This window comes from Sorex araneus, chromosome 1, assembly GCF_027595985.1.
Source record: "Sorex araneus isolate mSorAra2 chromosome 1, mSorAra2.pri, whole genome shotgun sequence".
NCBI lineage: Eukaryota > Metazoa > Chordata > Mammalia > Eulipotyphla > Soricidae > Sorex > Sorex araneus.
In genome coordinates, this window is record NC_073302.1 from 346,561,694 (window position 1) to 346,585,946 (window position 24,253).

Genomic DNA, 24,253 nt, shown 5'->3' on the forward strand with positions numbered 1-24,253 from the left:
CACTGAAAAAATGCATGAAAAAAAGCAGCAGAAATACTCACCATTCCATTCTCTGGATAGTAAATGGACCATCTTTTCTAGACAGTAAATGGACGCATTCTTCCCAAGCACTCTAACAAACAGACCAGTGGATTCCACCCCAAATAACTACAGTTCCAAAGTGGGAATGGTCCGGGCTCACTATCGCTGCTTCTGTGATGGGACTATTATTTATACAATAGCCAGTTAAAGGAACCTTCCAGAAGTTTGCCATGTTTCCTCACTGTGTCCAAACGTCACGTGAAAGGTAACAACAAAGGACCAGAACTATTTTCCTTATGTAAATAGTGTGAGGCTAATTCTAACCCTTGTAAATAATATACTGTATGGCAATGTTTTATGAAACCTGATTTTGTGTGTGTATGGGAGAGGGAGAGAAGCAGGGGCTACACCTGGCAATGCTCACGGGTTCCTCCTGACTCTGCACTCAACAATCACTCCTGGCGGTGCTCAGGGGACCATAAAGAATGCCGGGGATCGGGGCTGGAGCAATAGCACAGCGGGTAGGGCATTTGCCTTGCACGCGGCCGACCCGGGTTCGAATCCCAGCATCCCATATGGTCCCCTGAGCATGGCCAGGGGTAACTCCTGAGTGCAGAGCCAGGAGTAACCCCTGTGCATCACCAGGTGTGACCCAAAAAGCAAAAAAAAAAAAAAAAAGAATGCCGGGGATCAGACCCAGGTTAGCCGTGTGTGCCAGACAAACGCCCTCCCACCCCGCTGTACTATGGCTCCGCCCCCCACCCCCACCGCAGCCCCCCCGCTGTCTTTTACACAGTCTGTTTCTCTCACATCTTGCTAAAATAAGTCCATGAGTGAGAAGGACCAAGGGGCTCTTTGCTACCACAGACCAGGTGAGGTCATCAGAGACCTTTGCAGATGACCCAAGCCTTGCCACAGCCAAATGCCAAGCTCGACTTGCACGCATACGTCCACCCTAGACCAGCTCCTTGTGGAAACTGCTCACGGCCAAGTGGAACCTTCAATTCCAGCACGGCGGACAGTGACCTGCGGCCCGAAAACTGTGCCCAGGTCAGCTCTGCAGTCTGCCTCTCCCGTCCTCGCGGTCGGGAAGAGGCTTTACATTTTTCTAAATAATATACTTAATTTACTTTTTCTGAGTAACATAACCAATTATAAACTTTAAAGAAGAAATTAAAACTCCCAGCAGTCTTCATTCACACATCCTCAAGTGTCCTAAGATTCCAATACATTTTAAAGAAATTAACTAAAAGTTGTAAAAAATGGAACTGCAGGTGTAGTTTTAATAAGAAGCTCTCTATGGAACTCCAAAGAGGAGACCTACACTTAGTGAAAGACTGATAAAGCAAATCAAAAGATTGGGAACCAAATATAATTCATGTTAAGTTAGAAGAAAAATTTTATCTCATATTTTACCCTTTTCAGTATACCGAAAGTAACATTACAGTCTCAGCTGTAACATATCAAAGTTTATATTATAATAAGGAAATGATGCTGTTTCACATCTTCAAAACTATTAAAATGACAAACATACTTTGGAAGAGAAAAATTACTATCTATCGTGGGCAAATACAACAAATGAGAAAATATAAAAAAGATGTTTTAGTATAATGAATGAATTTTTTGGTGGACCCTTTAGTTTTTGTTTTTTAATTATAATAATAGTTCAGTTATGTCTTAGTTTTGTTTTTTATATATAGCTGACTTATAAAGTTTTTGTTTTTTATTTTATCACAGTGGCATTAGCAGTTATGGTCTTAGTATACACAATTTCTTTTTGTTTTTTTTGGGGGGGCCACATCCTGAAGTAATTCAGACTCTGTGCTCATAAATCATTCCTGGTGGGCTTGGAGGACCATACGGGCTCCAGGGATAAAACCCACGGGGGCCTTGTGCAATGCAAGTGCCCTAACAACTGTACTATCTCTCCAGTCCCTACAATTAATTTCTTAACTCTTTAACTGTTGTTGCTAATTAACATTTTTTAACTAAGTAACTGTACATCCTTATATTTAAATCAATTTCAACTAGCTTGAAACCAAACAACCTAACAGGAAAATCATTTGAGAACAAAACAAGGTATCCTGGATCTGAGAAACTAGCTCATCTGGCTGGGGGTAAGAGCTTTGCGTTCACTAGGTCCCAAGCTCAAACCCCACAAACACTTCCAGGCTAGCCTGGTGGTGGCCCAAGCAATGCTGGCCTGGGAAGAGACACGTTTTATATCTAACAATGTTTTGCCTTGACTGTTGTCATTTTTCTATATTTAAAATCAAAATCTAATGAAATCTAACATGATATTTGGAGGTCCTAGATTAATGATTCAAATACAAATCTGTACTTGTAGGAATAAATTATTGAAAGTGCTAAGTTATTTCACAAATCATTTCCACACTGAAAGTAGCACCATTAACAACATGCCAAAGTTGAGCTCAAGCTTAACAAAATCTACAGTGCAAACAAATGCAAAAGCAAAACTATTTTTAAAATTAAGTAGTTTTTAGCAAAAAAAAAAAAAATAAAATAATTGGGGCCAAAGAGACAGTACAAGGGTTTAGGAACTTGGTATGTGGCTGACTATTGTGTAAAAACACAAAAAAGAAAAAGGAAGGGGCGAGGAGCGCTTCACCGCACCAAGCCAGGCACAGGGCACAGGGCAATGGCGCTGTCTCTCCCGCCACCCGCGTTCAGTAGTCTACAGCCGCTTCCCCCACCCCGGGGAGGTTGATGGCGATGATGAGGCAGGCGAAGGAAGGAACGGAGGCAAGCCGGTTGGTCTCAGTTGCAGTTTATTCCATTCCCATCTCCATTCTCCTCAGATTCTCCTCCTGCTTCTTCCTCCCCGATCCTACTTCATTCTCCTTCTCCTCTGGATCTGCCCTGGAACTCGCCCCCAGCCCCCTCATCCAGCCACCTTAAATCCCCACCCCCCATCTGGGGCCAGGATGCTGGGCTTATGCATAGGTGTGGTTACAATCCACAGGGGGTAAAGTTCTATCTCTTAGGGGATGCTTTCACTAGGACAAAATCTCTTTCAGCAGGACATCTGCCCAAGAGCTGAATCCCCTGGGTGTGTCTCCCCTCTCTTTGTCCAACTAACATATAAGTATTCACATTATAAATCATTTTGTATGGACATAGCAAGAGATGCATTAAGCTTATAGAATTGCTCTCTGGGGGTCACCTCGATCTCATACTACAGTGCCCAGGCCAGATTAGTCTTTCCTAGCCCTAGCAGGGTCCTAGTCTCGTTGTTGCTTCTGGATCATGACATGACATGTCCATGACCAATCTCTTAACATATAGTTAATATGTTAACATTAGGCTCTTTGGCCAGGCCCATCTCGATGCCAGGGTAGCACATAACTCACCGCTTGCCCTGGGTCCGTCCTGTCCCTCATCGGGACCCTGCTTTTGGGGGTGCTAGGAAGTAAGGGCAGCTGAGGCTTAAGTCGAGAAAGCAGATGCCCAGGAGTGAATAATATTCAAAGCCAATTAAGTCCCATGTTACCAAAGCATATTAATAAATGTCTTTCTTTGTCCATACAAAAAGGATGTTGTTTTAAAGTAAACTATTCAAAAGACATGAGAGGAGAAAGACAATATTAACTTACAATACAAGTTCACTGTCCTAGCAAGGTCTGACCTTACAAATGAACAGAACAGAGTTTGATTAGAGGAAGAGAAGATAAACTGGTAGAAGTGGTTACAGAAAAACAAAGGAATGGGAGTGACTCGGGAGCACTTTGATGGGCATGACTGATATACCTAAGCTCCCAGTGGCAAGGGGAGCAGGACATACCAATGTAGTATAGAATTGTTTAGAGATTATTACCAGATAAACCCAAACTCTGTGGCAAGGGAGAAAAGACAAACCAATGATATCCAACAACTATGGTTCAATATCTGGAACCACATGTAGACCTGAGCACTGCCAGGCATGATCCCTGAGCATGCCAAGTGTGGCACCCAAACAAAAACAAAAATCTAAAAATTCTAACACTAAATTCTAATACTGAAATTCCTAAAATCTTAAAAATATCTTAAAATAACATCTTAAAAGAACTGAATTTCCATATCAACCTATAATTTCACAATTTAGGTCAACAGGGAACCTGGGCTGGAATAATATACGCACAGCAGGTACAAAGCTTGCCTTGCAAATGGCCAACAGGGATTTCTAATCCCCAGGCCAAACCCCCAACAGGGATGATCAATGAATGCAAAGCCAGTAGTAAGCCTTGAGCACCAGTCAGTGTGTCTTCCCTACCAACCACCCCCCTCCAAAAAGTTTATCAGAAAGTCCATTCAAAAAAGAATACATTGTCTCCGCCGAGATGTGACCCCAGTGCCACACGTGTTTGGCCTCTCCGCAGCTGCATGAGAATGATCTCAGAGGCTAGCTAAACTACTTTTGGTACCGGCAGCTTCTTGCAGTAATGTCTCCAGACTATGAACTAAGCCCCCATGTCTGCCCAGAAGGGGAAAGGTTTTTCTCTCTCACCTTTTCCTTGCCAGCTTATGAGGACCACTAATGAGAGGCACAAGCTTGCAATGATCCGATTTCTGCCACAAATTTCCCTGTACTTAGTAAAATACAGAAATCCAAAACTGCGCGGCTGCGACTTTTCAGGTCTGAGTCTAGCGGGGAAACTCCAAACAATAATAGTTGAGTTTTTTGTTGAATATTGAATGTAACCAAAGTAAAGAGAAAGTAAAGTGAAATTTATCCGAAATGGGAGGGGTGGGAAGTATACTGGGGTTTTCTTGGTGGTGGAATATGTGCACTGGTGAAGGGATGGTTGTTTGAGCATTGTAAAACTGAGACTTATGCCTGAAAGTAATTTTCCACATGGTGACTCAATAAAAATTTAAAAATAAATAAAATGAAATAAAAATCCTCTCCAGATTAAAAGTAAAATAAAATTAAATAAATAAAAATAAAAGGCACAAATGGACCAAAAAACAAAACAAACAAAAAAAAAAAGAACATTAACATTGCATTAGTCAGAGTGACATTGGTTTTTTGTTTAATTTCAATGCTAGGGATTGAACCCAGGATCTCACAAATCCAAGGTAATTTCTCTACTGCTAAGCTACATCCCCAGCCCTCAAGTGAAATTCTTTTTTTAAAATAATTTTTTATTAACCAATAAAAACATGAACACTTCACAAATTTGTGTGTAATCCTTGCACAGGGGTCATGCTAATCTCTGTATCGTTCCAATTTTAGTGTATGTTTTGCCAAAGGGAGCACATCAAGTGAAATTCATAAAAATTCAATCAACTGGGACTGGAGCAATAGCACAGCAGGTGGGACATTTGCCTTGCACTCGGCCGACCCGGGTTCGATTCCCAGCATCCCCTATGGTCCCATGAGCACCGCCAGGAGTAATTCCTGAGTGCAGAGCCAGCGCCGGTTGTGACCCAAAAAGCAAAAAAGAAAAAAAAATCCAATCAACTGCTTTAAATTTCTACAAAGATTTTGACTGAAAATTTCGCACATTATAACTTTTCACTGCTTGAAACCTTTCCTTTAGATTTAATAAAGAAATTATTCCACAATTGAGGTCAGGGTAAGGCCTGCTTCCAAAAAGAGTGAGTTACACAGAACCATAGGCCAAGGTTTAGCATTAGCTATAATAAAGTTTAAAATAAAATGTTTCTTGTTTTAATAGGCAATTAATTATGTATAACTCTTAAATAATAATCAAGTAGAAAAATGGAGCTACTAAGTATAAAAACATCTTTTATTTGTAAGTTTCAAGTGACAAATCTATAAATACAACTAAATAAAAGATGTATATAAAGAGGGGGGAAAGACCATTTTGATTTTAAATATTTTTCCTTCATGCTTACAATTTTTATTTTTCATAAGACATCCTAAAAAGCAAACAGAGGTGCCTGAGAAAAAAAAGTTGGAACATAAACCTTGTGTATGCGAGGGGCTAGAGCGATAGCACAGCGGGTAGGGAGTTTGCCTTGCACGAGGCCGACCTGGTTCGAATTCCAGCATCCCATATGGTCCCCCTGAGCACCTGAACAGGCTTCTCCAGGCCCCAGCAGCACTGCAGAACGATGTCCCAAAAGCCATGCCAGAAATGGTCCCCACATCCCACCCCCAGCATCCCTGAGGAGGCCCTATACAAAAAGGAAGACAGACAAGCTTTCAAGCTTTAGGTGCACAATTTAACGAATGGGAAGATATTTCTCAAGTCATATAACAACAGTCTCTGTATATATTCAAGCACATTATGTGAATGTACATGAATGAAAAGTAATTCTCCCTATGTAAGAAAATGCAATAAGAACATACAGAATTGATTTTTTTATATAGGTAATAAATAACCTCTGTGAGTCTTCACATTTGCTTAAAGTATCAGGAAGGTGTTCAGCCAGATCCATCATCTCCTTGGACATGGAAGTCAGCTGTTTCTTCACACTGTGGGCTGGTAGTTCCTCCTCTGGAAAAAAAATAAATAAATAACCAATATCAACTTTTACACCACACAGCAAAGACATTTTTAACATATTTAAATATTTTTGAACATATTTTACCACATCATTAAGGGAGTCACGTTTTCAGTTTCTTTCCTTAAATGAATTCCACCTAAAGTCTTACTAATCCTATTCCCAAACCCCCTTTCAAATATCTGCTATTTAAATATTATAATAAATTACAAGTGATTTGCATTCACACAGATTAAAAACCCAGTAGATGTATCAAACCAGGAAAAGGCTGAGGTGAAAATCTGAACCCATTTGCACTATTTCAAAATTAGAAATCAATGTACCACCACATAGGCTGTCACTCACTAAACAGGTTGGAAAACATAACTTACCTAACAGCATTTCTTTGTTGTTCTCATTATATCACTAAGATATAAAGCAAGTCTTCCTAATCTGTGATGTTCAAGTTCATTTTGTCTGGTAAGTCATTCTCCTTCAACACCACAAAAAAACAAACAAGGGTTTGTTTGTCTTTTCCAAACCCTTTCCTACTTAGAATTTCCTCTTATCCTTTAGTCCTTCAAAATATCTATCTCTTCTAAAGCATGTGATATAAAATGATACCCTTTTGCTACTACACATTATTGTTATCATGTGATCTCAAAATAATATCTTTTCATTCATTCAAGATTTTTATCCTCTGTAATTCCCCTAAACACAAAGGTAAGCGGAGTACCCATTCTTCTGAGAGAACAGCAGTGTTATTTTACCCTGGTGAAAATTTATAGTTAAACCAAAATAATATAAAGTAGCTTATACAATTTAAATCTTTATAGCATAGGTATATAATCTTCAGTTGAGAGAGAGGGGTGGCATCACTGCATTATCAAAGCCCAAAGCCCCAATGTGGAAGACTAATGATAACCAATTGTCAAAATAAAATGCAGCATAATCCTGACTTACCACAAATATCTAAACTGCTGCCCTGAGCTTTTGGCCAGACTGATTTCATGCTAATACTAACACTGTTTGAACAATGAAAGAAGTTGTAATACTACTAAAACTTAGCATGCACATACATGTTTTTTGCAGATCTCAGTGAAAAACAAGTCTTATTTTGATTTCATATACCTTTATTTATAGAAAATATTTGTGCAACATCATCCTCCAAAATTTCCAGTTTTTGATAAATGATGAGACCAGCCTACAGAAAAAATAAAGAGGAAAGTATTGTATAAACCAAATTATAACTGTTTGTCTCTTCAGTAAAAGAAAGCACCTAAAAGCTTAAGTCAACTTATTAAATACACAAAGATCTAAATATTTTCATTTAACCATACTAATTATGAGAAATGAAATTGAATGTGTAAACTTTTCCTTTCTAGTTTCTTTTTGGTTTTGGTTTGGTTTGGGGGTCATAGTCAGATGTACCCAGGGCTTACTCCTGGCTCTGTGCTCAAGGAACAATCCGAGTGGTGCTGGGGGAACCAGCTATGTTGCCAGGGATCACACCTGGGCTGTCCCATGAAAGGCCAGCACCCCACCTGCTGTACTCTCTCTCCCCAGTCCCACACAAAAAAATCATTTTTAACAAGTATCAAAAATGTAAATTAGGGTAGAAGAGATAGTTACAGCAGGTAAGGTGACCAGGTTTTGATCCTTAGCAACCCATATAATCCCCCAAGAACTGCCAGGAGCAATTCCTGAAAACAGAGCCAGGAGTATCACCAGGTGTGGCCCTAGTAACAAACAAAAAAGCAAATTGGAATAAGAATTTTAAAAATTAACCAAGTAGGATAAATCTGCTTTCAATTTACTCACTATATTTTATTAGGTCAGGTGATAATGTTGGGTCAGCATATGAACAGCCCACCTACATACTAGTAACAGGAATGAGCAAATCAAGCTACTCTAAGTACTACAAAGCTTGAATTTGTTTTTACAATTTTTATGAATAAAAGTAAAAGGGAAATCATCATTTCACCTTGGAAAAAAACAATAGTGCTATATGTAAAGATAAACCCACTTTTCACTATGTATGAATATGTAAATCTGAAAATACTTCCAACTAACAGCAGTGTGAAAACTAAATGTGGAGACACTTTTGGAAATGTTTATCATATTCTAACATAAATATAAACTGAAATAAGGTCAGTTTCAGCATGGAAACTTTTATAACTATGTTTATGGTAGTTTTTTATAAATTAAATATATCATCAATACCCTCTGTGCTTCAGAAAATTTTACACATTTAATTTCATTTCTCATAATTAGTATGGTTAAATGAATATATTTAGATCTTTGTGTAATTTAATAAATTGACTTAAGCTTTTTAGGTGCTTCCAGTCTGAGTTCATTAGCCTTTAATGTTTCCTGAGATTTTATACTTCTTACTTGTGATTTATTTTGGCTTTATAATAATCAATTAATTGACTGATTAGTACTTTTCAATTAATATTGAAAAATATCAGGTATATTTTCTCCATAAACATTTTTAACAAGTTCACTAAAAATATTTGAGTTGAATTTGTGCCACTATTACAAGAAATTTTCCCCAATGTAACTTATTACAGAGTTGAAGACCACATCATCTCCTTAAGATCTTTAAATACATACATAAGCATCCGTGGCCGCATACAGCTTCTGTGTTTCACTGAGAGGAAAATCATTCCAGTTGCTACAGCGAACAGCTTTATCTTTCAGAAGCTGTTTACCTAAGAGATGTTTAACCAAACCATTGAGGCTCCATGTCTCTGTACATTTCAACTAGAAGTAATAAATACACAAAAATTATTTCTATTTTGAGATATTCTGAAATACTACAAAATGACCATGCCACCAAAAAAAAAAAAAAAACACCCTGAAAACATGATCTCAAATTAGAAGTCAAGGACAGTCCTTAATAAATGTCCTATTACTAAAAACCTCATCTGCAGTTCACATTACAAGAATATAATTCTGAAAATTACTGAACATAGAAATTGAAACACTTGATTACAAAAGTATTATTCTGTTTAAAAAGTTAAACAGACTGGGAGGCTTGCGACTTTTCATGCAACTTTAAAATATGGCTAAACATTCAAATATAACTCAATGACTACCTTAATAAAATATGTGAAATACAGGTAATGAAACTGATGGTCAAATCTCTTAAGATTAACACACAAGAGCTCTATATGCTTTCCCTTAAAAAACTATACTGCATATCTAAGCAGCAACGACTGACACTTTGCAATGTGCCAGTCCAGTTTACAGGCTGGATGGAGTGGGGCCTGGGGGTGGGACGGGAATGTGGGAACACCAGTGGAGGGGAGTGGCCACCAGAGGAGGAGGGCGGGCACTGGAGGAGGAGGGCGGACACAGGAGGAAGGGAGTGGATACTGGAGGGGGGACGGACACTGGAGGAGGGGGCGGACACTGGAGGAGGGGAGTGGACACAGGAGGAAGGGAGTGGACACTGGTGGAGGGGGGCAAACACTGGAGGAGGGGGTGGACACTGGAGGAGGGGGCGGACACTGGAGGAGGGGGGCAGACACTGGTGGAGGGAAGCAGACACTGGAGGAGGGGAGCAGACACTGGAGGAGGGGGCGGACACTGGAGGAGGGGAGCGGACACTGGAGGAGAGGAGTGGACACTGGAGAAGGAGGGCAGACACTGGAGGAGGGAGACAGACACTGGAGGAGGAATTGGTGTTGAATAACTCTACACCTACAACTCAACTGTCAGTCTGTCAGTAACCTTGTAAACCATGGTTCTTTAATTAAAAAAAAAAGTGTTAAGTGTAGTGGTATAAATGAATTAAAGAGATGAACTTAAAATATAACATCTTAATCTTAATTCAGTGAAAGAGCACCAAATATTCAGGGCAAAGAGCTGTTGTTTTAAGCAAATGCATGATGGAGCTGAGGAGACAGCACAGGGATCAGGGGCATGTGCTATGCGAGGCCCAGAGTTCGATGCCCAGCACCACAGAGAGAGTAGCCTGGCTGCCCCACGACCAGTGCACCCACAGAGCACCACACAGCCAGACCCAGAATGAAACCTTGGCCTGGCTTGTGAACTACTGCAGAGAGGTCCTTAGGAACCTAACACTAGGAGAAACCCCCCTTCCAAAGACATGGGAAAAAAAAATATATATATATATACATATATATATATACATATATATAAACACACACACTAAGGGAATGTCTTACAATAAAAGTTTTTATTATACTCATTCAGAACTCTTTTCACTTATATCACTTGTAGTCCCGTTGATCTTTGATTTGCTCGAGCGGGTGCCAGTAACGTCTCCATTTGTCCCTGTCGCGTGCTAGTGCAGCCCAATGATATCTGCTTGCTCCAGGAACAGGAAGAGCCTCAAATCATTCATTCAGGGATTTGACAAAGAAATCTGACCATCTAATTGGTGGGCGGCCACGAGATCTTCTGACGTCCCGTGGAATCCAGTCGGTAATAGCTCTAGTCCAGTGGTCGTCTCTGAATTGCATTACATGACCGGCCCATCTGATTTTTGATGCCTTGGCAAACAAGACAGCATCCCTGATTTTTGACCATCGACAGAGGTCAGAACTCCGGATTCCTTCTCTCACTTGAGTGAGACATGATATTCCCAGCATAGCTCTTTCAATTCCTCTTTGGGATACCCTAATAGCATTCTCATCCTGTTTGTGTAGGGCCCAGGTCTCTGAGGCATATGTTGGTGCAGGAAGAACGGTGGAATCGAAAAGATGTGCCCGGAGTCGGAGGTTCTTCGTTCTCTTAACCACTTCTTCGAGGCTCTTGAATGCATTCCACGCTGTTCTCTTCCTCCTGCGCAGTTCTGGCACCAAGTCGTTCCTCATGTTGATTTCTCGACCCAGGTACACATAGCTGCTGCATTCGGAGAGGTTCGTTCCATTGAGAGCAAATGGAACTTCAGGGACCAGTTCGTTTTTCATGAACATCGTCTCGTTGAGATTCAGCTGCAATTCAACCTTTCCACACTCGTGGTCGTGGTCGAAGTCGGCCAGCATTTGTGCCACTTGGCTAATGTTTGGTGTTATGAGAACGATGTCATCAGCGAAGCGGAGGTGGTGTAATTGCCGACCGTCTATCTTCACTTTCATTCCTTCCCACTCCAGTCATTGCATGATGTTCTCGAGGGCGGCACTGAAGAGTTTCGGTGAAATGGTATCACCCTGCCACACCCCTCTCTTTACACCAATGATCACTTTCTTGTAGAATGATGAGATCCTGGTGGTAAATCCACAATACAGCTCAAAGAGATTTTGATATACTGAGTTTGAACGCCCTGTTTGGCCGGGGCTTCGATGACCGCCTCAATCTCAACAGAATCGAAGGCCTTCTTTAAGTTGATGAATGTCAGACAGAGCCGCATCTTGAACTCTTGCGAAACTTCAATGAGTTTGGTCACTGTGTGGATATGATCTATCGTGCTGAATCCCCTTCGGAACCAGGCTTGCTTGCATGGTTGTCCTTCATCTAGTGTTCTGCCTATTCTATTCAGGATGACATGAGTGAACAACTTGTAGACGACAGACAGCAGGCAGATTGGGCGATAGTTGCCGATGTCGTGGATGTCTCCCTTCTTGTACAACAGAACAGTCCTACTGGTTTTCCACTGAGACAGAACCTTGCATTCAGACAGGTAGCATGTGAAGAGTTGGGCCAGTGTATTGATGAGTACTGGCAGCAGATTCTTCAGGTGTTCGGGTCTGACCTTGTCCGGAACAGGTGCTGTTCTCGTCTTTACCAATGAAATGGCGTGTTGGATTTCAGAAGGGAGAACGTTGGGAACGACATATCCATCCTGTGGAATTTGGTATGTGGGCAGGTGGACATGGCTGTCAAAGAGATCCAAGTAGAAGTCGGGAATAATCCTCTCCATTGCCTTTCTGGAGGATGTGATAGATCTATCGGGACATCGGAGGGCAGTCATCTTGGTCTTGTAGTTGGCGAAGGAAAGGCGAACGTTGTGAATACTTTTCCCGGCTTCTGCTGCACTGGCAAACACTGCTGCTCTTCTCTCTTTGAGGTCTTCCTTTATCGCATCTCTGCACAGCTTTGTGAGCTGGGACGTTAGCTTGTGGCTACCTGAGGCTCACGCCAAACCACATTGACAAATGAGCTCGAGAGTTTCCGAAGATAGGCATCTATTTGTGGCTTTCTCACTCTCGCCATTCTTTGCACAGACATGGAGGTGCTGAACCAGTCGATCGTATCCCTCGTCAATATTGTCAAGGACAGCATCTTCCTACGATGCTGCAATAGTGCCAAAGAGCTCCCAGTTGGTGGTCATTCTGGGAGTTGCCTTCTTAGACTTAAATTTTGCAGACTTTTCTCCCCACTCTGTGAAGTAGAACTTTGCACGAAGGAGACAGTGGTCCGATCCCGTTTGGAATTTTGGGACAATAGCGACATCGTGTCAGGCAAAACCTTCGATTGAATATGATGTGGTCAATTTCATTGTGGAACTATCCACCGGGAGACTCCCATGTCCAGCGTTTAGATTCGGCCTTCTGGAACTGTGAGTTACCATGGATGGTCTTGGTCGATGAATTCAGACAGTCTCTCACCCTGATTGTTCCATTCTAGGCCATGTGTCCCAATGTGGAGTTCTTCGGGCGACCTTCTCGGACCTATCTTGGCATTAAAATCACCAACAATGATCTTGTAGAAGGAGTAGTCTTCTTTATAGAACTTCTCCAGTTCCATGTAGATCCTCTCAATTTCTTCATTATAGTTGGAAGTTGGTGCATAGACGATGAAGATAGAATCTGCAGGCAGTGAGCCACATCTATTCAAGCGTAATCATCCAATTCGGGTTGTTAGGCTTTCGAATTAATCGATGCTCATGGCCAAGTTCGTGTCGACAAGGACACCAACGCCACCAACGCCTCTGCTGTCACATGTTCCAAGGAACAATTCTTCTCCAGTGTTGAAAATGGATGGCGTGATGTGATTGATGTCTCCTCGTTTCGGTCAGACCAATGATGTCGTACTTGATCTTCTGTGCTTCTACTATCAGGTCCTCGATGGATGCTTCTGATGCCAGTGACCATGCGTTGAAAGTACAGACAATCATTTTATTATTTATTATTTCCATGGTGTGAACCATGGTAACACGTCTAAGGGCAACTGGAGGCTGCCCTAAAAACATCCGTACCTCTCAGAGAGGCCGGCAAGCTACCGAGAGTATCCCGCCCGCACAGCAGAGCCTAGCAAGCTACCCGTCTCATATTCGATATGCCAACAACAGTAACAACAATTGGCCTCATTCACCTGTCAGCGGAAGAGCCCCCAATACAGCAGCATTAAGAAAGATGAGCAAAGGGGCTGGAGAGATAGCACAGCGGGTAGGGCGTTTGCCTTGCACGCGGCCGACCCGGGTTCAAATCCCAGCATCCCATATAGTCCCCTGAGCACAACCAGGGGTAATTCCTGAGTGCAGAGCCAGGAGTAACCCCTGTGCATCGCCAGGTGTGACCCAAAAAGAAAAAAAAAAAAAAGAAAGATGAGCAAAGAGAGGCTGAAAAAAGCTCGGGGACGAACTAGACTGCCAAAACGAAGAAAGACTAAAATGATTTGTCTGTACATTCAACACATGGACACTGGCATCAGAACTCTTTTATTGTCAAAAAAAATTACAGTTTATATTAATTCACCCTCCACCTCAAAAGATAGAACCTAACACAGCCTAAAACAAGGAGCGCCAAGAGATCCACAAAGGAAGAGTTCACCAACACAGAGAACACACAAACGTCCCCAGGAACGCAGCAATGAAGCCCAGCACCCCACAGGAGCTGAAGAGAGCCTGGTACCACACAAGAGGCCTCGCTGAGGAAATTCCTGAGAGAAAACAGCCATCTCGGTAGAAAATTCACTCTGAAGAAAGCAGACCTGCAGATGACACCAGGGCTAAGAAGCGCTTCCCACCATGGGGGTTAGGGCGCAACAGAGACTGAAGAAGAGGGACTCACAAGCCCAGCATGCTGGTGCCACACTGAAAGGTATGGATATGAAAGACACAGGAATATCAGTTACATGCCAACGTTCACAGCAGCACACCGGGGGCTGTGCTCACGGCACAGGCAGGATGCAGCCAGTCCAGAGAGGGTTGCAGTCCTGACTCCACCCTGACAGGCACCACCCCACTGAACAGGTTTGTGCTGAGGTTCAAGTTTGAGACTTTTCACAGAACTCAGTTTCGTGTTGGAACTTAGGAGCATGTAGTCTCAGGTCTCCTCCAGGCAGGCAGGTGCAACCACACCTCGCGCTGACTGGGGGCAGTCGGGAGCTCTGCCTAATAGGGTGTCAGCCTAGTGACACCCTGTAGCAGTCTCCACCACAACCCCTGGCTCTGGGTTCCAGCTACCATGCAGTCCACAGGCTCATGCTACAAAGGAAGTCCCCAAGTGGGAACACCAGACTGTCGCCAACCCAAGTCAGAAAATACCAAAAGCAAAGTATCCCAAGAGGTTCATGCGCGCCCATACACTCTGGCAGTCAGTAAAGCAATGCTACAAGGAAAGAATACAGAAACACAGGCTGACATGGAAGTAGCAAAAAAGCTGCAATCAATAGCCTAACCCCACTGTTTGAAAACTAGAAAAAAAAAGAATAAAAAATGAATCCTAAAGTAGAAGGAAGGAAATAATAAAAACTGAGAGCAGAAATCAATGATACGGAAATCAGTACTACAATACAGAATAAATGAAGCAGGACTTGTTTTTTCAAATCAATAAACAAGATTGAAAAAACCTTCATGAGACTCAGGAGGGTAAAAAGAGAAATCTAAACCGATCAGACAGAGATGAAGGGGGAGAAATTACAACAGACATCTGATAAATATGAAAGATCACAGGAGGTTCCGCCTATTCCCCTGGTGGCTCGGTGGCTCCTATCTTCCAGAGGCCAGTGGATAGTCAGGTATGGGCCAGCACTGACAAGACACTCGGGGCCTCACAGGATGGGGTGGAGCCAGTCTTTGTCCTCCCCCGCCCCAACAAGACCCCAAGTCACTGCCCACGAACAGTCCCTCCGGCTACTGATCGAGCTGTTTAACGACCAGATCCCAGAGACACACAAGTGAAACTCGGAACCCAGCAGCTTTTGGCAGAAATCCCTCCAGAGTTAATTATTAAAATTTCAGAATTCCAAAACCACTCAGTTACAACATCATATGTTCTTCATAATCAGCAATAGAAAACAAACTGTCTAATGCTGCATTTTCAGCAGGTCTGAGTGTTGAGGGGAAATCCCAAATGATAATGGTGGGTCTAGTGTCGAAATATTGAATGTAACTGAAGTAGAGAGAGAGTAATGTGGAAATCATCTGACACACAGGTAGGGGGAGGGTATGGCATGGGGGGTATACTAGGGTTTTTGGTGGTAGAAAATGTGCACTGGTGAAGGGACGAGTGTTTCATCATTGTATGACCGAGACTTAAACCAAAAAGCTTTGTAACTGTTCTCATGGTAATTCAATAAATAAATTTATTTAAAAAAAAATCACAGGAGGTTACTATGATTCTAAGCTTCAGAACCTAGAAAGAAATAGATGAAATTTTAGAACTCTATAATCTCCCAAAATTGAATTAGGAAGAGACAAACAGATCAAGCATGAATAAGAAAATTGAAACAGTAATTAAAAATCTCCCCAACAAAAATCAAGATCCAAACAAGATGACTAGTGAAATCAACCAAACCATCGAAGATTACGACCTAATTTCCTCAAATATTCTTCCAAAGTAATGTTAGGCAGCCATCCTAACAGCTTCAATGAAGCCAATATAACAAACAAAAGCAGAAGCAAAAAGAACATTACAGATCATGTCCCTGATGAATATGGAAACAAATATTCTCAACAAAATCTTACAAAATGAATCCAACAACAGTATCAAAAGGATCATTTACCAAATCAGAAGAGAGTCATTCTAGGGAACCAAGGCTTGTTCAATATGTACAAATCAACTAATGGACCATATCAACAAAAAATACTAAAAAACAATTCAATTCACAAAGGTGCCTCCGAAAAATGAAGTACCAAGAAATCAGCTTAACAAGAGATTATTCTCAAGATATATTCCTAGAAGTGGTATTGCAGGGTCATATGGAAGCTCAATTTCTAGTTTGTGAAGCACTGTCCATATTGTTTTCCAGAAAGGCTGGACCAGTCGGCATTCCTACCAACAGTGAAAGAAGGTCCCTTTTTCCCCACATGCACGCCAGCACTGGTTGCTTCTGTTCTTTTGAATGCATGCCAGTCTCTGTGGTGTGAGATGATATCTCACTGTTGTTCTGATTTACATCTCCCTGATGACTGGCGATGTGGAGCATTTTTCATGTGTTTTTGGCCATTTGTATTTCTTTTTTGAGGAAACTTGTTCATTTCTTCTCTCTATTTTTTGATAGGGTTGGAGCTTTTTTTCTTGTACAATTCTACTAGTATCTTGTATATCCTGGATATTAATCCCTTACCAGATGGGTATTGAGCAAATATTCTTTCCCATTCTGTGGGCTCTCTCTGTATTTTGGTCACTGTTTCTTTTGAAGTGCAGAAGCCTCTTAGTTTGATGTAGTTCCATTTGTTTATGTTTGCTTCTATTTGCATGGTCAGTGCTGTTTCATCCTTGAAGATGCTTTTAGCTTCAATGTCATGGAGAGTTCTGCCTACATCTTCCTCTATGTACCTTATAGATTCATGTCTGATACTGAGGTCTTTAATCCACTTTGATCTGACTTTTATGCCTGGCATTAGAAATGATATCTGTCCCTATATGTTCATTGCAGCACTGTTCACAATAGCCAAAATATGGAAACAACTCAAGTGCCCTAGAACAGACAACTGGTTAAAGAAACTTTGGTACATCTACACAATGGAATATTATACAGCTATTAGGAGAGATGAAGTCATGAAATTTGCTTATAAATGGATAGACATGAAGAGTATCATGCTAAGTGAAATGAGTCAGAAAGAGAGGGACAGACATAGAGGGACTGCACTCATTTGTGGAGTTTAGGATAGCATCACATGAGGCAGACACCCAAGGACAGTAGATACAAGGGCCAGGGGTATTGCCCCATAGCTGGAAGACTGCTTCACGAGCAGAGGGGAGAAGGCAGATGGAATAGAGAAGGGATAACTAAGAAAATGCTGGCTGGAGGAATCAGTCGGGATGGGAGATGTGTGCTGGAAGTAGATAACGGATCAAACACAATGACCTCTCAGTGTCTGTGTTGCAAACCATAATGCCCAAAAATAGAGAGAGAGTATGGGGAATACTGTCTGCCATGTGCCATGGAGGCAGAGGGAAGGTGGGAAAAGGGGGGTATACCCGGGATATTGGTGGTGGGGAATGTGCACTGATGGAGGGGTGGGTGTTTGATCATTGTGGGGGGGGAAAAAAAAAGGAATACTATGCAGCTGCAAGGAATGATGAAATTATACAATTTGCTGCAACGAGGTTGGAACTGGAAGATATCAAGTTGGGTGAAGTAAGAAGAACAAAGACAAACAGAAGCTGAGCTTACTTATCTGTGGAATAAAGAATACTGGATGAGAAAACACTGTAGTAAAGGGGGGATACTTATGTCATCCTTGGCTCCAGTGTTTAGAGAAGAGATGAACACAGAAGTAAAAAAAAAAATTAAGAATAAAGAAGAGAATAAGAAGTAAAGAGTTAACAGGCATCAGGACTTCAATTATGCCAGTGATAAGAGTGAGGTATATAGCTATCTATCCAAACACAGTCAATAGAACTGAAAACATGACCTCTAAGCAGGAACCGCTGAAACTCTGCGATGCGCCTGTCAAATTGACTGGTGGCCTTGGAGTGAGGGCTGGGAGGGGAGGGAACCTGGGAACGTTGGTGGAGGGATTGGTATTGAATTACTGTATGCCTGGAACTCAACTACTAGCAACTTTGTAAATCATTAAAATTTAAAAAATAAAAATGAAAAAAAGAATTAAGAAAAGCAAAAAACAATATTATAAACCAGGTGCCTAAAATTAAATTTTTAAAAAATATATCACTAAGTGAAGTCACAGTCCTGGACCCATTCTACAAATTCTACATCATATTAGGAAATAAATCACTAGTTATTCAGTTAAAAAAAAATTCTAATACTCATGCAGAAGTAACATCTTGAAACAAAGGTAGATTACTAATACCTTTTCATTGGCAACATCTGCTAGTTCCACAAGGCTCTTCAATTTAACATCAAAGTCACGTAGGAGTTTCCACTGATCTCCTTCAATTCCTACACCTGCCTTTTTAATTGCTTCATTTTCAAGCAACAGTTTTAATCCCTGAGGAAAAACTAACATTTTACTGTTATTACATACTATCTATCAAATAGGACAAATTTATTTTGTATTTCTTACACATTTTAAGCTTGTATCCAAATTTGTGTGGTAGGTTTAAATTCATAAATACATTTATGCTGAGTATTTTTATTATCTAAAACAAAAAAGTGCTGTTGTTAAATGATAAGACAGCAACCGACTTAAATGTTACCTCTCCAAACCAGAAATAACATTCATTTTGGTGAGATAAATCAAACATCTAAAAAAATCATAAATGTGAGTAAATCAGGTAGAACACAAATACTGAAATAAAAACAAGGTGATCTAAGAAGCACCAACTAATTTGAAAGCTTAATTTTAGAAGGATTACATTAATAAGTATCCATACTGAATATTATTGAAATGAAACAAAAGGAATACCAACCTGATGCCGAAGGAATATGAAACAAGTAACATTTGCTTTCTGACACACATAACTGAATGAGTGCAACTTTGCCCAGTTGCCCTTTGCGGTATACTGGTGGCCATTCTATATCAAATCCTACCACATGTCCATCCGATAGACTCTTGCTAAAGGAAGAAAAATACCAAAAATTAACTACATTAGAATTTTAACTTCCTCCGAACTACAGACATCATTCAAAAAGTTTAAAGAAAAAACTGACAAGACACCTGTGATATATATAGCTGATAATAAACCCCGAGAAAAAAAAATATTATAAATTTCTTAAAAGGTCATTAAGGTAACTGGGATGTGGCTTTGTGGAAGAAAACAAGAATGACTCATATGTGAGATGCTGGTTCAACCCCTTGCCCTATTTTTTAAAAAGAAGGTGTCAGAAAGATAGCACAGGGGTTAAGGCACATGCCTACGTGCCGTGCATGCACCAGGGGCTGCCTAGAGACCACCAGGCACCACTCGGCGTGGCTCCGAGGCCCCAGGCAGCACCAGTGCAGCATAGCTACTCCAGCATGGCAACAGCAAGGCGGACCAGCACCACTTCCTCCGGTCACTCACTGAACAAGAACCGCCAGGAAAGGCCCCCCGGCCTCCTGAGCACTACCGGTGAGTCCCATCCACCCCGAAATTCAGTAAGAAAAATACAAATGATCTTGAAGAGGAAGAGAGAAAAGGAGGGGGAAGAGAAGGAGAGGGAGGAGAAAAAAAGGAACCAAATTGTCGATCAGCTCAAAGAAATCCACTGGCAAAAATTAAGAGCTTTATATTTTATATTATCAAGTGATAAAAAGGATATCTATTTGGGCACATCATGTAGTAGTGAATATGAAATGATAAAATGCTCTAGAAAGAAGCTTTGACAATATCTCGTTTAAGGTACATAAACACTATGCCCTGGCATTTTTTTCTCATAGATTTTTGAAGCTCTTGTATGTACACACAAAGACAGAAATGTTTAAGAATATTCATTGCAACACTGCCCTTACTGGCAAAAATGCAAATGATAACATTTCTGTCAGAAGAGAATAAACAGACTGTAGCCAGATCGAACAATGGTGTATTATATAAAGGCTAAAGTTGAACTACATACATTGAAAATAAATTTTCTCAGAAAAGCAAACTATTGAATCAAAAAGATGAGTCTATTTATATAGGTTAAAAGTAATTTGTAAGTTTTTAAATGGAAAATATAGCCTATATTTATGGATATGAAATTTTGATGATAAATTTTAACTATCACATGAAATTATTGTATGTGGTACATAAAATAATGCTAAACACTAATTCCTATTGCAATTGTCTCGAAGAACTATAGAGGGGAAGATCAGAAAGGACATACTGGGCTGGAGTTGTATTTCAATGTCTCTTTTGGTGGAAGGAAGGTGGGGTTTGGACCACAGCTGACAGTGCTCAGGACTTATACACCTAGTTCTGTGCTCAGGGGTCACCTCTGCCAGGTGAACCATACACATACCAGGAATAGAACCAGGGTCACCCTCATGCAAGGCAAAAGCCATAACCCCTGAACTATCTCTCTGGTCCAGTGTTGCATTTCTTAAAAATTTATGGGAAATATTATTAATATTTAATAAAAATAAGTATGAACAATGCAGAATTTTATTTTATTCTAGATTATCATTCACATTTGCTTACTTCACATATTTTTACATTCTAAATTTTTTTTAAATTTAGTTCAACCATCGCTTTGAGCCAATACTGAGTAACAGTGATCAGAAATCCCTTTCTTTTATGAACAAGCGTGTTACACAAATATAAATCAGAGTTCTCAAACAATGGACAATGGTCAACACAGGAATATGTGCTCTGCAAAGGGTAATCCCTATCACTGTACCAGCCTTCTGCCCAGAACACATTCCAGACAAGAGAACAGAGAGAATACCAAGTAAAGTGCTGAGTTGAGGAAACCGGTTTCATAATCAGAGACTCAGGAGCTCTAAAACATAGTTGTAGGTGGAGCTCTGGGTAGGGGGAAGCTAACAAGGAAAAGACACCCAAGCGCAGAATGAAACCAGGGGGCCGGACAAAAAGCACCAGGAGACCTCTACCGAACAACTCCTAAGGCTGGCAAAGCAGGAAGAGGCATTCAAATTCTGAACAAAGACTTTAGAAAGGCTGTATCTTATTACAGAGTCAAATTATTCCCAGATTAATTTTATTACCCTGCAGACTGGTTCTATAGAACAAAACTCAGAAATAAATCTCAAGAACTGGGGAGAATATTCGAAAGGGCCAGAGCATCCGTAGCACTTGCAAGTCCTCAAGTTTGAACGCTTGTACCAAGTGCCCCCCTAAATACCTCCAGGCATGGCACTGGTGGTCCCAGGATTGCATGCTGGAACAATACTACAGAGCCAGGCCCTAACAATGACCCATCAGGCCTGCCTGGCCAGCCTGAATATGGAGGGAAGGGTCCCAGGGCCTCCTTGCATAACTGGAGAACTCCAAAAATATTTTGAATTAAGAATAAGTTACAGGGGCTGGAGTGGTGGCATAGTGGGTAGTGCGTTTGCCTTGCATGCGGCCAATCAGGGTTCGATTCCCAGCATCCCATATGGTCCCCTGAGCATGGCCAGGGGTAATTCCTGAGTGCAGGGCCAAGAGTGACCCCTGAGCATCGCTGGGTGTAACCCAAAAAGCAAAAAAAAAAAAAAAAAAGAATAATAAGTTACAAAATAAAAATCAATCTTTCAATAATTTAACTACCTGATAGAGTAATGGTCTCCTCCCTTTTTCTGATGATAACAAAATTCAACATTCATTTCACAAGGTAAAATTACAATGAACAATTAAAAAAAATAATAAACGAAAAGACTGCCACCCATGACAAAGAGCAGAAAAGTGTAACATAAATAGGATAAAAATATTTTAATAAAAAATAACTACAAAGAATAAAAATTAGAAAAGGAGATTACTAGTGGACATTATGAAAGGACCAAATAGTGTTCAGACTTTAAAAAAAACACAAAGAATCTAGAGGAAAGATTATTTTTGAAAGTACAAAAGGGACAAGGAGATGACTCAAGGGCCGCATGCAGGAGCCCCTGGTTCAATCCCTGACTATGCTGAACCTTTGCACATGTACAAAGCCCTAAGTTCAGTCCCCATCAACGCATGGATGCTCCCCAACCCCACCACGGGCGAGAGCCCTACTGACCAGCAAACACTGTTAGCTGGGGCACTCGAGCTGGCCCCAGCTAAATAAAACTCAAAACCCTAAAATACACAAAAGAACTCAACGAGGCCCTCAATCAGGACAAATACACTGCAGAGGCAGAGCACAATCGCACTGTGTAAAGGCTATACCAACAATAACTAAAAATAATGTGGTCAACCCCACCATCAACAGGATTTGCCTGTAATTCCTAAAACACAATTTATCAACTCTACATTCTTCAAATCACTTATCTGTATTACACTAAGCTATGTTGCAGGAAAGGGCCATAGAAACAGTACAGGGAGTAAGGTGCTTGCCCTGCCTGTGGCTAACTCTAGCTTGATCCCTGACACCACATGATGGTCCATAAAGCATCACAATGGGTTCAGAGAACCAGGAATAGTCATAGAGCACAATTAACTGTAGTTCAACCCTCTCCCATGACAAGTATCACAGAGTGTAACAATGCTAAGGAGAGAACAGTTGTATTATATAATTACAAATAACAGATTTTTACCTTGTGTGTGAGACAAATTAAGTTCCATGTCTGAGACCCAAAATTGATCATATGAATACAGTGGGGAAAATACACCTGAATTTTATTTCCAGACTACAACCATTAACAAACAACTTAATTTCTCTCTCCCTTTCAATCCAATTTAAAATAATTTTTTAATTATTTTTTTTTTATAAGAGAGTCTCTTGCTCGAACTCCTGGCTGTGTTCCCTGGGGCCCCTCGGAGGGGATGGCCTCCAGCTTCCCTCCCCACCCCGAGCAGAGCTCCCGGCGGCCAAAGACCACAGGAACCTAGCTACAGCCATGCTGGAGGCCCCTCTCCACACATTCAGACAGGCCTCACGCATGAAGGTACCAGCAGAGGAACCCAGGTGTGTGTAATCCCATCAACGGCCAACATCCAGAGAGAGACTTAAAAGCAAGCTCCCAGAAGCAAAGTGGCCTCAAGATATCTTTAGCCTACTTCTCCCTCTGGGAGAAACTGGCAATCTTCTGAGAGTTTCCTACCCACATGGGAGAGCCTTGCAAGCTTCCCATGGTGTATTTATATGCAAAATCCAGTAACAAGCTGAATCTCATTCCCCTGACCCTGAAGAGCCCCCAGTGCAACATCATTAGGTTAGGAGGGCCGAGTCGAGATGGACTTCTAAGATTTCAGGGAAAGGACGAAATGAGATGTTACTGAGCACGCCCGAGAAATCGGTGATTAACGGGATTTCGTGATTCCTGATTCGTGATTTTTTTTTAACTTATAGGAGTCAGGAATGGGGCAAAGCACAAGTCTTCTATATGTGAGACACTACATTCAATCCCCAGTATCAAAAAAATAAAAGAAAATGGGTAGGTAGAAAAATTTCCAAAAATATTTGAATGTTTCAGTACCAGAGCCTAAGTAAGGATGTGGTGCTGCTTGGGCCCTGCAGTGGCAGGAATTACCCAGGCACCCTTGTGGTGTTGGGTGCTCAGTGATGCTCTGGGGCTTCCAGGGTTGTACCTGATAGACTTAGGAAACCATGTGTCAGGAGAGAGAGTAGAGTGGGTAGAGCACTTGTCCTGCACACATCCAACCCAGGTTCGATCTCCAGCATGCTGTATGATCCCCTAAGCACTACCACGAGTAATTTCTGTGTGCAGAACCAGGAGTAATCCCTGAGGCTCCTGGGTGCCGCTCAGCCCCCGAAAAAGAAACTGTGTGGTGCCGGGGATCTAACCTGGATCAGGCCCAGGTCAGGGCACTCTACCCCTGTCTTGTCTCCCAGACCTGAAATTTTTCTTCTTGAGAGAAAGTTAGTCTTTTGCTTTGCCTATTTTGGGTCA

At 41.3% G+C, this 24,253-nt stretch overlaps 1 protein-coding gene and 1 non-coding gene across 2 annotated transcripts in view; both read right to left on the reverse strand.

Moving 5' to 3' along the window:
• The window catches only part of WRN (WRN RecQ like helicase), a 196,331-nt gene that overhangs the window by 119,895 nt on the left and 52,183 nt on the right, over window positions 1-24,253 (reverse strand). Inside the window, exons 6-10 of the mRNA XM_055134049.1 lie at window positions 19,209-19,354; window positions 18,650-18,798; window positions 9,088-9,237; window positions 7,603-7,675; window positions 6,371-6,485 (exon numbers count right to left, since the gene is read on the reverse strand). Coding sequence (XP_054990024.1) covers window positions 6,371-6,485; window positions 7,603-7,675; window positions 9,088-9,237; window positions 18,650-18,798; window positions 19,209-19,354 — 633 coding nt within the window. The remainder of the gene's footprint in view (window positions 1-6,370; window positions 6,486-7,602; window positions 7,676-9,087; window positions 9,238-18,649; window positions 18,799-19,208; window positions 19,355-24,253) is intronic.
• On the reverse strand, window positions 5,175-5,278 carry LOC129401376 (U6 spliceosomal RNA). Its single transcript, XR_008628301.1, has one exon. It is a non-coding gene; the product is annotated as a U6 spliceosomal RNA (small nuclear RNA).